The following is a 15,871-nucleotide window of genomic DNA, read 5'->3' as shown; positions in this document are numbered from 1 at the left end:
GGGTTTTAAGGCACATGTTGGAGAGACAAAGAGGTTTAAGGAGGGAATTCCAGAGCTTAAGGCCTAGACAGCTGAAGGAATTGCCACCAGTGGTGGAACAATTCAAATCAGAATATGGGGCGGGATTCTCCGACCCCTCCCCCGCGGCGATTCTCCAGCCTGCAATGGGCCGAAGTCCCACCGCTGACCAGCCTCTCCCGCCGGCGTGGATTAAACCACCTACCTTACCGGCGGGATTGGCGGTGCGGGTGGGCGCCGGGGTCCTGGGGGAGGCACGGGGTGATCTGACCGGGGGGGGGGGGGGGGGGGGGGGTCCGTCTCCCCCCCCCCACGGTGGCCTGGCCTGCGATCGCGGCCCACCGATTGGCGGGCGGGCCTGTGCCGTGGGGGCACTATTTTTCTTCCGCCTTCGTCATGGTCTTCACCATGGCGGAGGCGGAAGAGACCCCCTTTCCTGCCCATGCGCCAGTATGATGTCAGCTGACGCTCCGACGCGTGCGTGGACTTACGCCAGCCGGTGAAGTCCTTTCAGCACCGGCTGGCATGGCGCCAAAGGCCATTCACGCCAGCTGGTGGAGACGTCCGCACCTTTGGGGCAGCCCAACGCCAGAGTGGTTCACGCCACTCCAACAAGCCGGGACCCCCCGCCCCGCCGGGTAGGGGAGAATTCCGGCCATGGAGTGGACGGATTGGAAGAGCAGAACAAGTCATGATGACTCTTGGGGTTGGAAGAGGCTACAAGAGATGGAAAGTGATGATGCCTCTGAAGAATTTGAAAGCATGGATGAGGGTTTTGAAATTGAGTCTTTGTCAGACCAGAAACCAGTCAAGGTCAGTAAGAACAGGGAAAATTGATAAACTAGATTTTGAGGAGGTGAGATATGGGCAACAGAGGTTTGGATGTCTAAACAGCAAAGTATTGGATATACATTAGAAGTGTCGAAACCTTCAGGTCTACGGTCCAATAACTGAAAGGTGGGATGAGGCTGACTGTTGGCTGGTGTGGGCACGATGGACTGAATGGTCGTCTTCCATGCTGTAAGTTTCTAGGATTCAATCTTTGGCAAATTAACTTATAATTTGGCAATATAGCAAATAAATGAATGCCAGTTAAACCGTTTTGTTGATGTTGCTGGAGGGGAGGAATGTTACTTTCATCCTAAAAATCATCTTTGTTTCACCCAAAATCTGGGACCTCCACAATGTGACATTCCCTCAAAACTTCATTAAAGTGGCATCTTCGATGATGTGCTCAAATCTGTCGTTGAGTTTGAACCAATGTGCCTTAGCGAAATAGTCAGTTTGATTCCAGATTAATACCAGTACTATTATTCAACTGGCCAACCGGGTAGTGTGAAAAGTGGCTTAGCAACTAAATGAAAACATACCTCCTTTTAATTAGCATACAATATTTCAGTTTTGTAAATCTTCTCAGGTGATTAGGCGGAGTTTTGTTATCTGAGGTTATAGAATAGTCCAGAACTTTATTATCTCAATTTTACCATTCCTATTGTTTTTCTATTAGCTCTTGATTATTAATGTGAGCATGTGATACTGATAAAGTGACAGCAGCTGCTATTGACTAACACCCTTCCTCCACTCATTCACTGCATGTAGTATTTCTGTAAATTCATGCCATATTCTGGCCGTCTTTTCCGCCTTTTGATTTCTCTTTCTTCCCTGGGAGCAGGTCATTAAGTCAAGGCAGCACAAATTCCAATGTGCTGGACTCGGTGCAAGGTGGGGGACACAAGAAGCGAGTGCGCCGCAGCTCCCTGCTCAATGCCAAGAAACTTTACGAGGATGCACAGATGGCTCGAAAGGTGAAGCAGTATCTCTCGAACTTAAATGTTGAGACTGACGAAGAGAAAATCCAAATTATGTCTCTGCAGTGTGAGCCTGCTTATAGCACATGTGAGTGAAGTACAGAGATTTTATTCTAGTAAATTTTAAATAAAGAAATTTCGAGGAATTTATTTCCTGTGCAAAATTTTATTCAAAGAATGGAAGGACCAGATTTTACTGTCAACGTAACAGTAACACTTATGATGCTTACTATTATTTATGCACAAATGACAAGCTAAATGAGAAAATCAACAAATTTGCTGCTCCGTCTTTAGTTTCACAAAAATGACATCTTGTTATTTGCCTCACCGTTGAAACGGGTTGAATACTGAAATAACTGTATTTGCGTGATAGGCATGAACTAAACTTTCCACAGACATTTAAGGTTTGTTATTTCAAGTTTCCTTACCTTAAATCTATGTCCCCAGGTTATTGACCCATCTACTAAGGGGAAAAAGTTCCTTCCTATCTACCTTACCTATGTCCCTCATAATTTTGTACACCTCAATTAGGTCCTCCTTCAGCCTGCTCTGCTCTGAGGAAAATAACCCTTGCCTCTCTTCATGTCTGAAATGCTGCAGCCCAGGCAACATCCTGGTGAATCATCACTGCACTCTTTCTAGTGCAGTCACGTCTTCCTAAAATGTGGTGGCCAGAACTGCACACGTTGCTCTAGCAGTGGCCTAATGAGTGTTTTATACAGCTCCATCACAACATCTCTGCTCTTATATTCTGTGCCTCGGCTAATAAAGGCAAGTATCCCATATGCCTTCTTAACCACTTTATCTACCTGTCCTGCTGTTTTCAGGGACCTTTGGACATGCACCCCAGGATTCCTCTGGTCCTCTGTACATCTTTGCGTCCTGCTGTTCGTTGCATATACCTTGCCTTGTTCATCCTCCCAAAATGCATCACTTCATACTTTTCAGGTTTAAATTCCATTTGCCGCTATTCTGCCCATCTGACCAGCCCATCTATATCATCCTGTAATCTGACTTTCCTCATCGCTATTTACTTAACCAATTTTTGTTTACTGATCATACCCCCACCTCCCCTCATTCATGTCTCGATCATTAATGTACACCACAAGCAGCAAGGGACCTAGCACCAATCCCTGTGGTACACCACTAGACACCGGCTTCCAGTCGTAAAAATAACCGTCAACCATCACCCTCTGCCCCCTGCTGCTAAGCCAATTTTGGATCCATGGGCCCTTACATTCTTGACAGTCTCCCTTGTCCAAAGCCTTACTAAACCTATGTAGACTACATCAGCTGCACTGCACCCATCGACACACCTAGTCATCTCCTTGAACACTTCAATGAAATTTGTTGGACATGTCAAATTTGTTCGGGCAGCACAAGTGGATAGCACTGTGGCTTCACAGCGTCAGGGTCCCAGGTTCGATTCCCCGCTGGGTCACTGTCTGTGCAGAGTCTGCACGCTCTCCCCGTGTCTGCGTGGGTTTCTCCGGGTGCTCCGGTTTCCTCCCACAGTACACAGACGTGCAGGTTAGGTGAGTTGGCCATGATAAATTGCCCTTAGTGACAAAAAAGGTTAGGAAGGGTTATTGGGTTACGGGGATAGGGTGGAAGTGAGGGCTTAAGTGGGTCGGTGCAGACTCGATGGGCCGAATGGCCTCCTGCACTCTATGTTCTATGATCTCCCCCTGACAAAGCCATGCTGACTATCAAAGAAAAGTACAACACAGGAACAGGCTGTTCGGCCCTCAAAGCCTTGGTTAATCGTTGCCTCGCCTTGAAAATAAATAATTATAAGTGTGGAATCTCATTCCTTCATGTTTTGATGGTTGGTTGGAGATTAAAATCTAATGTATAGATTTTTTAACCTTGCCTCTCTTTTTCCCTCTAATATTTTTTCCCTCTTTTATATTTCTCCTTAAGTACCTGGTTTGACATTGAATTCATCCGTTCAAACTTATAAGCCCTTCTCAGTATTTGTGCTGTTAGTTTCACAATCCTTCAATCTGACTGGTTGAAGAAACAAATAGTTGCTTCTCCTGTTTGATGTGATGTGCAGAGTTACCCAAGTACCCAAGGGCAGATCTTAATAATGGCAGATGTTGTTAGATACCCTGCTACAACATATTGTGGTCCAGACATTCTGTTGGAGACCATTGGCTAAAATGATTGTGATTAACGTTTTGTAGTTTTTCCCCATTGGTCCTCTATAACTCTACCAAGCCCCACGACTGCACAATAGGAGCTTGAGGTGTCTCACCATCATATTTTATATATTTTACTTTGAGAGAAGTGAATACTTGCAAGACTTTTGAATGATGTTAAGCAGCCATAGTGATGATTTTTTTATCATGAGGTAGACACGATGACTGGCTTTACTCTTGGCCCAATGCTGAACTATGGAACTAATTAATAGAGAGAAATTAATAGGGAGAAAATAGGGAAGTCTCATTTATTTTCCTTCAAATATTCATAATTTTGCCTGAAAGTAAATTTAGAATGATTATTAGTTCGAGTCAATGACAGCAAATTATCTGATTATCAATATCTATTCCCCTCAGCCATCTCCTTTCCGTTCTGAAGCCATTTACCCATTTTTGGGACAATTTCATGAGCACAAGTTGCCCTTGTGTATTCACTAAATGACTGTAATTTATCTGTGACTATAGATTTTACTGTCTTGGGGACATTCCAGACAATCCTCTCGGACCAGTATTGGTCACTGGATACTAATAGGAAACTCTGACTGATTTTCCTCTCTAACTGAAGTTGCACTGAGGCCAGTTGTAGCACTGCTACTGCTGTCCCATCTTAGTACATTTAAACAAAGGCTGGGAATCATTTGAAGTGCTTTGCGTGGCTCAGCTGCCTACTGGCTGAATACATTGAAGTTTTAAGAGCCTCCTGCCTTCACAATATTGACTCCTGAACCAACATTAAACAGATTACCTAGTTTCTTTATGGGCAGTACGGTGGCACAGTGGTTAGCACTGCAACCTCACAGCACCAGGGACCCGGGTTCAATTCCCACCTTGAGTGACTGCCTCTGTGGAATTTGCACATTTTCCTGATGTCTGCGTGGGTTTCCTACGGGTGCTCTGGTTTCCTCCCACAGTCCAAAGGTTGGCTATGTTAAATTGGGGTTATTGGGTTAAGGGGAGTGGGGTCAGGTAGGGTGCTCTTTCGGAGGGTCGGTGCAGAATGGATGGGCTGAATGGCCTCCTGCACTGTAGGGTTTCTATGGATGCGAGTGTCACTTGCTCCTGTGGGACACTGCTGCATGGAGATCCGCTTCCATTCTACATTACATTAATGACCACTCGAAAGTAGTTAATTGACTGTAAGATGCTGTAAGGGACATCCAGAGAGGCTGAAAGACACTGTATAATTATTTCTAATGCGGAAAACACTCGGGAAACATAACTTAAGAATGTAATTTTAAGTTTATTTTGCATCATTATGTCACAATAGATTACAGATTTACATTGATAAATATTCAGTCATCCCACCAAATAAAGTGCAATATGTTGAAATCAGTTAAATTAAACCCAAAAAAATAAAATAAAAATCAGTGGCAGTGTGTTGGTGTTTCTTTTATTTTTACATACCATCCAGTGGTCTGTTACAGATTGGAACTCACAGAAGAATAAGAATCAGTTGGCTGCCCAGCCTCTCAGCTGCAGCAAGTGTATGATTTTGAAAAACAAGGCTAGGGAAGGGGAAAATATACCAAAATAGTTATTAAAATCTGATTTAATTGGTATTAATCCCAAATGCTTTTGAATGCTGCAAGTTTTACATCCAGGATCACAGATCAGGTTAGTGCTGGAAAAACAGCTGAGCTACCACTATTAAAGGTCTTATCTCCCATAGGTGATGGGGGAGAAAACAAAAACAAAAAATCAGTATTGTGTTAAGCACCACAGTTAAAATGGCTATTTGGTGGCAACAACAGCATGCTGCCACTTGGTGGTTGTTTAGGTATAGTGCACTGCAAGCCAAACTCTTAGAATCTATTTAGTTACATGATTTTCATGCTATAATCCAGAGAAGGTATATCGTTCCCTTGCATCAAATCAACAAAATAAATTGTAATGAGGGAAAACATGGAGATTTTGGGAAAAGTCCAAAGAAAAGCAGAAGATTAATCAGTGGCACATTGAACAACAAAGAGACACGAAAGAAGTTACATAAATTTTAATTGGGAAAACTATTAACGGAAGCATAATCCTATGATGAAGGGAACTGACAGTTTTGTATTTCCATAGAATCCCTACAGTGCAGAAAGAGGCCATTTGACCCATCAATTCTTTACTGACCCTCCGAAAGAGCACCCTACCTAGACCCAATGCCCTGTCCTATCCCAGTAACCCCAGTTAACCTCCACATCTGTGGACACTCTGGGGCAATTTAGCATGGCTAATCCACCTAACCTGCATATTTTTGGAATATGGGAGGAAACCGGAGCACCCGGAGGAAACCCATGCAGATATGCTACCGTATTGTGTTTATTGATTATTGCATTTTGTGTTAAACTGAGATAGGAGAACCAAGAGGACAGGAGTGAGAACTAAAAGGGCTCGAAGATGCACTTAGTAATTATGTCCTCCCCAGTCATTAATTTGGCATAGAAATTCACCAAGCTAATGCTGACTCACTCTAAGCATTCATAAGAAAATTGGAGCAACCCTTGAATCAGCAGGTGACAATTACAGTTTGAGTTAGGAGCAGAAGAATATTGACCATATTAGATTCTGACAGTTCTTGAGTGACGCAAGCTGTGTTGGTGGAATAATCCATTCCTGTTCCTACACTCTTGTGTTCTTACCGAACCCCAAACTGCAGTATTACTAATAATCAGATAATGTGTTTCAATCATATAGCCTATATTTCTGATGACAAGGCATTATACAAAGAGAAAGTATTGGTTCTGTATGTTGCACATTGCACACTATATTGTACAGTAATGTATCTTGAGACTTCAAGTGATACTTTGTTTTCTTAATGTCATCTCAGTTCTTCATATTTCAGTCTTCTGTCTGTAATTACATGCAGCTAAAAATATCAGTCATCCTTCACGATAAAGGTTGCTAATTGATTTTTTTCGTAACAGTAAGCAAGACATTTGGAGAGAGGCGATCATATAAAGGCTCAGAAATGTCTCCAGTAACTATGAGGTCATGCGGTCAACCAGGAAAACACCAGCCACAGCAAAGAATGAGCCAGGCCCTCCAGGTGCCATCTTTGTACCCATCACGCAAGAAAGTGCCAGCTGCCTCACTTGGTAATTGCTTTACCCATTCCTTTGCTAATAAATGTCACTTATTACAGTGAAATATAGGACGCGATTCAACCACTGCATTGCGCCCGGCATGGATTGGGGCGCGCCAGGTAAGTAGCGGGAAAGGCCAAATCAAGATTTGCACTGGGTGTGATCAGTTTGAAATGTACCCAGCCCACTCCCGATGGTGAGTTCCAGATACTGCCCAAAAATGACAAGCATATCATTAACCCTCATTTCAATGTCATTAGTGAGATTGAAGTCGAATGCAGCACGCTCCCAGGAATTACCCGACTTGCCGGCGAAAAATCATGCAGGCGTTGTTTAGTACTCCTTCTTTAAAAACCTGAAGCTGGCGCGATGGCCTCTGAGGGGAAGTGAGGTGAATAGCCATTTCCATTTTCCAGCATGCAGCTCAAGGGCAGCGGAGCTGCTGCCCCAGCGCTTGGGTGGTGGGGTTGGCCCCTCGGGGGCATTGAACTTGGTCGGGGAGGTGAAGAGTTCCAGGTCAGTGGTCACCCCTGGGCCGGTGGGGGTGAGGGGCTTTGAGTCTGTAAGGCCTTCAAGCCACCTTTAAATATTGTGGAGACCCATAACCGGGGCAAGCTGCAGCCTGTCTGTCCCGCCAAACACGTCCACCACGTCCTACTGTGGCTTCAATGCTGAAAGTCAATTTCGCTCCCTTTGACTGTGACCAGCCTCTAGCTTCACAGCTGAAGGCTATTGCAAATGATGAAATAGCCTTGTTAGCCCCCGCTGCAGTTGTGTCTACTGCTTGTTCCTGCTGGTGGCTCAAATGTCTGGAGATTGGTAGCTGAGAGTTTGTTTGCTCCTGTTGTGACTTGCAAATGCCTGGAGGCTGCTGTAGCTGAGAGTTTGTCTGCTGCTTGCTGCTGCCTTTTCTTCTTCCCTGCTGCCTCTTGCCCTTCGGCTTATTGCTGCTTTCTGGATGAAGGGAAGGAAGATGAAATGAAATGAAAATCGCTTATTGTCACGAGTAGGCTTCAATTAAGTTACTGTGAAAAGCCCCTAGTCGCCACATTCCGGCGCCTGTCCGGGGAGGCTGGTACGGGAATCGAACCGTGCTGCTGGCCTGCTTGGTCTAAAGAAAAAATGTTGTTGTATTTTGGTCTCTTTTACCTGGAGTGCAGCGAGGGGAGGATTTTGGCAGGCCTACTACCGGGCTGAGGATGCAGGAAGGCTAGATCGAACTGTCTGTGAATGTTTTGAAAGGGCCTGTTTTGTGTATTGACTCTGTATTCTGTTATGGACCTGTGGGTTACCTGTTCAGGCCCGCTGTTTACCTGTGGCCCGGTCCTCAGACAGGGTGATGATGGAAGATCAGACCCCGATACTGCAGTAAAGGAGGGGGGTGTCACAGCTCGTTTGCAGAGCCTGGAAGTTGCACTTTCATGAATAACCGGTGGCATTTTATGTTCAGTAGCCATCTGCTGCTCCCATTATGGAGCCATGCAAGTTGCTGGAGCTCCTTGGTTTATTTTTGCTTTATTTAGTCTATGTTTGTTAGGAGGGGTGAGGAATTGTATGATGGATACCATATACCTGCACATTATCTTTTTGCCAGCTGCAGTCCCTCCTGCCTCTAGCCTAGGAGTCGCTGGAAGACGCTGCCAGTGCTAGAGAGGGGGAGGTGGTTTTCTCTCTTTCTCCCACCTCTGTTATGCTCCAATTTGGTGAGACCTTCCAGTGGTTGGTTTCCAAGCGGCTTTTGACCCTGGCAAATTACCAGTGTGGGAGAACGGGTGGGATTTTCTCTCTTTCTTCCGCTGTTTCCTGTGTTGGCGTCCTTTTCTGTTGGTTAGCACCTTTCCACCAACGTGCTGCTGGGGCTGCACTGTGTGTGGGGCGGGTGCGGGGGAGACACATGTGCACTGACTCAGCAGCTGGTTGTATTGTATTCATTTTTAGTTTTTTGTCTCGATTTTGACTTTGGTGTGCAGCTGGTGTCCTTGTTATATTCCTTCCTGTTTTGTGTTTTCCTTCAGTGTAAAATATTCTGTATTTGGTTTTGGTTATAATGTGTAGGACCTGTTCTGGACTGAACTGTGTCCCTCTTGGGAGGGGTGAAATGTTTCTCTCTCTCTCCTCCATTGTGCTCAGTATTGGTATGGCCTTTTTCAGTGGGTTGGGCTGGTATGCCTTCCTACCAGGTTGGGAGGAGGGGGGGGGGGGGGGGGGGGGGGTGTGAGTTCTGGGTGCACTATTTTGATACTATTAATAAACTAAAATATTTGCCTTGGATAAAAGCAAATTACTGTGGATGCTGGAATCTGAAACCAAAGAGAAAATGCTGGAAAATCTCAGCAGGTCTGGCAGCATCTGTAGAGAGAGAAAAGAGCTAACGCTTTGAGTCCAGATGGTCCATTGTCAATGCTATAAGACAGAGAAAGTGGGAAATATTTATACTGAATGAAAGATGAGTCATAGCCACAGGAGCCCATGGAAACCGGGTGCTAATAGCCACAGAAACCACGGGGAAAGAGTGCTAATAGCAGTCCCCAGAGAGAACAAAAGGTGTGAACGGCCAAACAGCAGAGAAACTAACACAAGTGGATAAACTGTGACAGATGTAGATGTGGGGGGGGAAACAAAGTGGAAAAAGGGTAAGGAAAGGTGGTAAGATGGAGGGGGGGTTAAATATATATAAAGAAAGACAAGAGAGAAAAAAATTGTAAAGGACAGTTAAAATATAATAGGATGAAAACAAATGGGTTGAGGTGCGGTAGATTGTCTGAAGTTGTTAAATTTGATGTTGAGACCGGAAGGCTGTAGCGTGCCTAACCAGGAGATGAGAGGTTGTTCCTCCAGTTTGCATAGAGCTTCACTGGAACATTGCAGCAGGCCAAGGACAGACATGTGGACATGGGGACAGGGTCTTGTGTTAAAATGGCAATCAACGGCAAGGTCAGGGTCCTGAATGTGCACAGACCGAAGGTGCTCAGCAAAGCGATCACCCAGTCTGCGCTTGGTCTCTCCGATATAGAGGAGACCACATTGCGAGCAGCGAATGCAATTGACCAGATTGAAAGAAGTGCAAGTGAAACACTACTTAACCTGGAATGAGTGTTTTGGGCTTGGGATGTTAAGCATGGAAGAGGTAAAGGGGAAGGTGTTACACCTTCTGCGATTGCATGGGAAGGTGCCATGGGTGATGGGAGAGGGGTTGGGTATGGTGAAGGAGTGGACTAGATTATCTCGGAGGGGAGGGAAAGGTTATGCGGAATGCTGAGAGAGGGAGTGAAGGGAAGATGTGTTTGGTGGTCGCATCACGCTGGAGTTGGCAAAATGGCGGAGGATTATTGCATACGGAAACTGGTGGGGTGAAATGTGTGCCCCTCGTTCTCACATTTCACCCCACCAGCCTCCGTATGCAATCCTCCGCCATTTTTGCCAGCTGGAGGGCTGAACTTCTGAAGAGCGAAGGAGCTTGAGATGGTGGTAGAGAGAGAGTGGGAGTAAGGTGAACAGTGGCACTCCTGCTTCTAGCCCTCAAGCAGTGCTGAAGTCGTCCTCACCTTTTAGGCTTTATATGGCCTGGGAAACGAACAACTCACTGTAGGTTAAATGAGAAGCTATCAACCTCATTAAACTACTTCAATTTTCAATCTGCTTCCTGGAAGTGTATTGGCTGCCCATCCCTTGATCCTGCTCTATAAACCCCAGAAGTGGTTACCTTGGGGTCAAATTTCAGATCTTTGTAACTTTAAAGTCTATCCCGAAACCAGCCTACCAGATTTTGTGTGCTAAAACACAGCACATTAACTCTAACCTTAGCACTATTATGCGTCTCAGATAAAATGGAGGTAATCTCTTTATTATTGCAGATTTATTTCTAGTGTTTGGTGACAACATTCTTCTATCCACTGTGTAAGCATCCATATATTATATCCCTGCCCTTATAATTGTAGATTGCAGTGACTGAAGTTTGTATTGAGGATCTCACAAATAGGTGTCAGAGGTTTTGGGTTCAGGGATAACTGAGCGTGTGAAAATAAATGTGGAATGTTGGTTTCATGAAACAAGTGCTTTAATAAATAAACATAATGAATGACATTGTACTGAGATATATGGAGCAGCAATGTCCCAAGTCCCTGTCTTAAGTGTTTGTTGCTTTCAGTCAGCTTGAAAGTGTCATTTATTTAGCCTCTCCGGTTTGAGGAGGGAGGAAATCCATTCAGGGTTGTTCACTTAGCCTTAACCCCTAGATTCTGGAACGGGTCCATCAAATTGAAAAGCAGCAAAGACAATTCCTCTATTCAAGAAAGGAAGGGGTCAGAAAACAGTGCGAGGAAAACAAAAGTAGTTTTACGGGATTTATATCTGTATCGGTAAACATTAGAAATAAATTAATTGTTTTAAGTCGGTTTAATTTATTGTTTCTGTGCCTGGAAGGGTAGAATCTATAGTTAGATTCATGCTGGACAAAGGTGTTTGAATGTGTGGGGGTATTGTGCTTAGAGAGGGCTACAGCAGTGGTTGCTCAGCAATTGGAGTCTAGTAAGGTAGAAAAGGTTTTAAGTTTTAGTTGACCTAATTTGATTGCAGTTGGAGATGTGTAGTAAGGGAGAAGGCAGCGTCCACCCTCTGCTGGAATCAGTTAATTTTAGAAGGCTCGAGAGGGATCATTTCTCTCAGCATTGTTGGAAGTAAAGCCATACTATGGAGAAATGGTTAGCAAAACAGATGCCGGAAATCTAAAGTGCAGCTGGTTAAGGAAACTAGAGAAATTAAGAGAATTGTCCAAGATCTTGAGTTAAGTGAACAGAGACCAAGAAAGCAAAGTACTGTACACACCCCTGTCAGCATCAATGGAGCCGAGGTGGAGATAAAGAAGAACAAAGAACATTACAGCACAGGAACAGGCCCTTCGGCCCTCCCAGCCTGCGCCGATCCAGATCCTTTATCTAAACCTGTCTCCTATTTTCCAAGGTCTACTTCCCTCTGTTCCCCGCCCGTTCATATATCTGTCTAGAAAAGAACAAAGATGGTTAGCAGTCGACGCTACCACCAAGAAAGCGCAATGGCGCCTGTACTTCCTCAGGAAACTAAGGAAATTCGGCATGTCCACATTAACTCTTACCAACTTTTACAGATGCACTATAGAAAGCATCCTATCTGGCTGCATCACAGCCTGGTATGGCAACTGCTTGGCCCAAGACCGCAAAAAACTTCAGAGAATCGTGAACATAGCCCAGTCCATCACACAAACCTGCCTCCCATCCATTGACTCCATCTACACCTCCCGCTGCCTGGGGAAAGTGGGCAGCATAATCAAAGACCCCTCCCACCCGGCCTATTCGCTCTTCTAACCTCTCCCATCGGACAGGAGATACAAAAGTCTGAGAACATGCATGAACAGACTCAAAAACAGCTTCTTCCCCACTGTTACCAGACTCTTAAACAACCCTCTTATGCACTGACCTGATTAACACTACACTCCTTTATGCTTCACCTTATACCGGTGTTATCTAGTTATGTTGTGTACCTTGTGTTGCTCTATTATGTATTTTTTTAAAAATTTCCTTTTCTTTTCATGCACTTAATGATCTGTTGAGTTGCTCGCAGAAAAATACACTGTACCTTGGTACATGTAACAATAAACAAATCCAAATCCAAGGTATTGTTCAGAAGAAGAGTAAACACAGTGTTGTGAGGTAAAAAGGCAATTGCAGAAACCACATTTAAAATGGGACAGCAGCTTCAAAGGTGAAACAAATGTCTAATGCCATTTCAGTACAGTCTGGGAATTGAGAGTTAACGCAATTGAGGAGTTTGCTCAGCAGTCAAGACAGATAAATTCTAAGAGGTTGGTGTTAAGTCCTGGACTGGATTTGCTATTAAAAGTGGAGTTAATGTTTTGTTTCAAAGTGTCATTTGAAAAACCTGATCTGTATTTCGGAATATGAACCGCTAAGGGAAAGCATTATTATGAGAGAAAACTTTTGAATGTTCGTGGGAATGGAATTTGGAAACTCTCATGACAATCATCAGGGGGGATTCTGGGGAGAGATCCACAACCATTTACTTGAGGTTCAGAGTGGAGAGTGTATTTTACCACAATCATCTTGCGTGCTTAAAGGGGACTTTGGGTTAACAAGACCATTGTAGATTAAGATATACTTTGTAATTCATGTTAACCAAACCTGTGTGTAATTGTTAAACTAAGGGAGGAGTGAATATGTATTATAACATAATTTTTTCATGTTTAATCAATGTTTTTTCCTTGTTGTTAAAACAACTAATTAACAGTCCTGTGACTCTGTTCCTCCACGTTTTATTGAAAAAAATAAAAGTTGTGGTCTTTTGAGCCAGGGTTTCATTCTGGGATCTTCCCATCCAGTTAAAACACCAATTGCGATCGTGACAACAAGAAATTGCAGGCCAATATAAGCCGAACATCTGTCATAGGGAAATTTGGGCGACATGATAGCATAATGGTTAGCCCTATTGCTTCACAGCACCAGGGTCCCAGGTTCGATTCCGGTTTGGGTGACTGTCTGTGCGGAGTTTGCTAGTTCTCCGTGTCTGCGTGGGTTTCCTCCGGGTGCACCAGTTTCCTCCCACAAGTCCCGAAAGACGTGCTGTTAGGTAATTTGCCCATTCTGAATTCTCCCTCTGTGTACCCAAACAGGCGCCGAAATGTGGCGACTCGGGGCTTTTCACAGTAACTTCATTGCAGTGTTAATGTAAGCCTGCTTGTGACAATAAAGATTATTATTATAAATGCTAGAATCTATTATTAAGGAGGTTGTAGCAGGGCACTTAGAAAACCTTAATGCAATCAGACAGCATAGTTTTGTGAAAGGGAAATATGTACGACTAATTTATTAGAGATTTTTGAGGATATAACAAACAGGATGGTAAATGGGAACCTGTAGATGTACTACATTTCGATTTCCAAAAGGCATTTCACAAGGCTTCACATCAAATGTTACTATGGAAAATAAGGGTTCAAGGTGTAAAGGGTAATAGAAGAGCATGAACATGAAGCTGAGTTTATGGATAGATAGCCATTTTCAGATTGATAAGCTGTAACTATTGGAGTGCTACAGGGATCAGTGCTGGAGTCTCCACTGTGTAAAACCTGGTTGCTACATTTGGTGATCACACAAAGATAGGAAGGACAGTAAGTTATGAAGAAGACAGCAGGAGTCTGCAAAGGGGTCTAGATCAGTTAAGGCAGAAATTTGGTGGATGGTGTATAATGTGCGAAAATGCAAACTTGTCCACTTTGACAGAATAGAAATTCAATATACTGTTTAATTGGAGTGAGATTTCCATGGTACAAAGGGACCTGGGAGCCCTGCAAAACTTTAATGTGCAGGTCCAGCAAGTGATCAGGAAAGCAAATGGAATATAGGTATTTATTGTAAGGGCAATGGTGTATAAAAGTAGCAAAGTTCTGCTGCAGTAGTACAGGAAGTTGGTACTGTGGACAGTTTGATCCCCTTAATTAAGAAGGAATTAATGCATGGGAAGCAGTTCAGAGATGAGCAACTCGATTGATTCCTGGGATGAAGGGATTATCTACTGAGTAAAGATGGGATGTTTGGCTAAACATGGGAGTTTCGGAAAATAAGAGATGATATTATTGAAACATACAAAATTCTGAGAGGATTTGATATGGTAGATGCTGAGAGGATGTTGCCTTATGGAGACAACTAGAACTAGGGAGTACAGTTTAAAAATAAGGGGTGTCCCATTTAAGACAGGGATGAGAAGAAATGTTTTCTTTCAGAGGGTCGTTAGTCTGTGGGATACCCCGCCCCAAAGAGCAGTGGAGAAAGGGTCATTGAATATTTTAAGGCCGAGTTAGATAAATTCTTGATTGACATCAGAGTGGGTACACAGGAAAATAGAATTGAGGCCACAATTTGTTCAACCATGACCTTATCAAATGTTGGCATAGGCTCAAGTGACTGCCCTACTCCTAGTTTGCATGTTCAAATTTCAGGTAAAAAGTGGCGATATATGAGTGAGTTCAGGGCTTGTTGCGATGTTTCTCCTTCAGCTGTTTTCAGTCAAACTGTATATTGGCATAATGAAGAATAGTATTGGTGTGGTATCAGCTAATTTCGGTGTCATTAACATTGTATACCAGGATAAATCACTGTCACCAGTTTAGGAGAGGAGATTATGATGTCATAAATTGGAAAAGCAGAATTGTAATAGCTCTATTATTTGTGTTCCTCCAGGTACTAATTCTCCACAGTCCTTGAAGAAGGCTCCAGTTGTGTCTGAGGATGTGCATGCAGATAGAAGCAAGAAAAATGCTGAAGATGCTGTATCAACGACGTCATCCCAGCTTTCTTCTCCTCCTGTGTCACCTCAGAGCTTTCCCCGCAAAGGTAATCTTTAGCCATGGAGCATCATTTGAACAGCAGAAAACTTCAAATAAGCACTTCGTCCTCGTGGTAAAATCTTAGAGTATTGTGATGAAACATTAGGCTAGATTTCTACAGAAACACATTTTAAGATAGAATTGTATGGCCAATTTTCATTGATAAGCAGTTTCTTTCTCACAATGATGCAGAATTTACAGTATAATTCTGGAGAGAAGTACAAAACTGGTTCTACAATAAAGCATTGTGATGCTCCAACACCACGGCCAGTGTTTCAGCACATGGCAGTGCTGGATATAGCTGCTAAGATATTAATTAACAAATATATTGGTCGGAATCTTGCTGAAGCAGGCATCTCATGGCATGCCCCATTATAATTCTTTCTGCACCCTTCAATGCAC

General features: G+C 43.7%; 1 protein-coding gene across 14 annotated transcripts in view; it reads left to right on the top strand.

The window, feature by feature from the left end:
- The window catches only part of LOC119965324 (rap guanine nucleotide exchange factor 6-like), a 498,093-nt gene that overhangs the window by 462,703 nt on the left and 19,519 nt on the right, over window positions 1-15,871 (top strand). For all 14 annotated transcript variants that reach the window (XM_038795925.1, XM_038795924.1, XM_038795922.1 and 11 more), the window contains 3 exons: window positions 1,691-1,914; window positions 6,940-7,110; window positions 15,324-15,476. In XM_038795925.1, coding sequence (XP_038651853.1) covers window positions 1,691-1,914; window positions 6,940-7,110; window positions 15,324-15,476 — 548 coding nt within the window. The remainder of the gene's footprint in view (window positions 1-1,690; window positions 1,915-6,939; window positions 7,111-15,323; window positions 15,477-15,871) is intronic.

Source organism: Scyliorhinus canicula, chromosome 4 (assembly GCF_902713615.1).
Source record: "Scyliorhinus canicula chromosome 4, sScyCan1.1, whole genome shotgun sequence".
Classification (NCBI taxonomy): Eukaryota; Metazoa; Chordata; class Chondrichthyes; order Carcharhiniformes; family Scyliorhinidae; genus Scyliorhinus; species Scyliorhinus canicula.
Note: the sequence above shows the minus strand (reverse complement) of the source record. Positions and strands in the feature narration are given on the sequence as shown.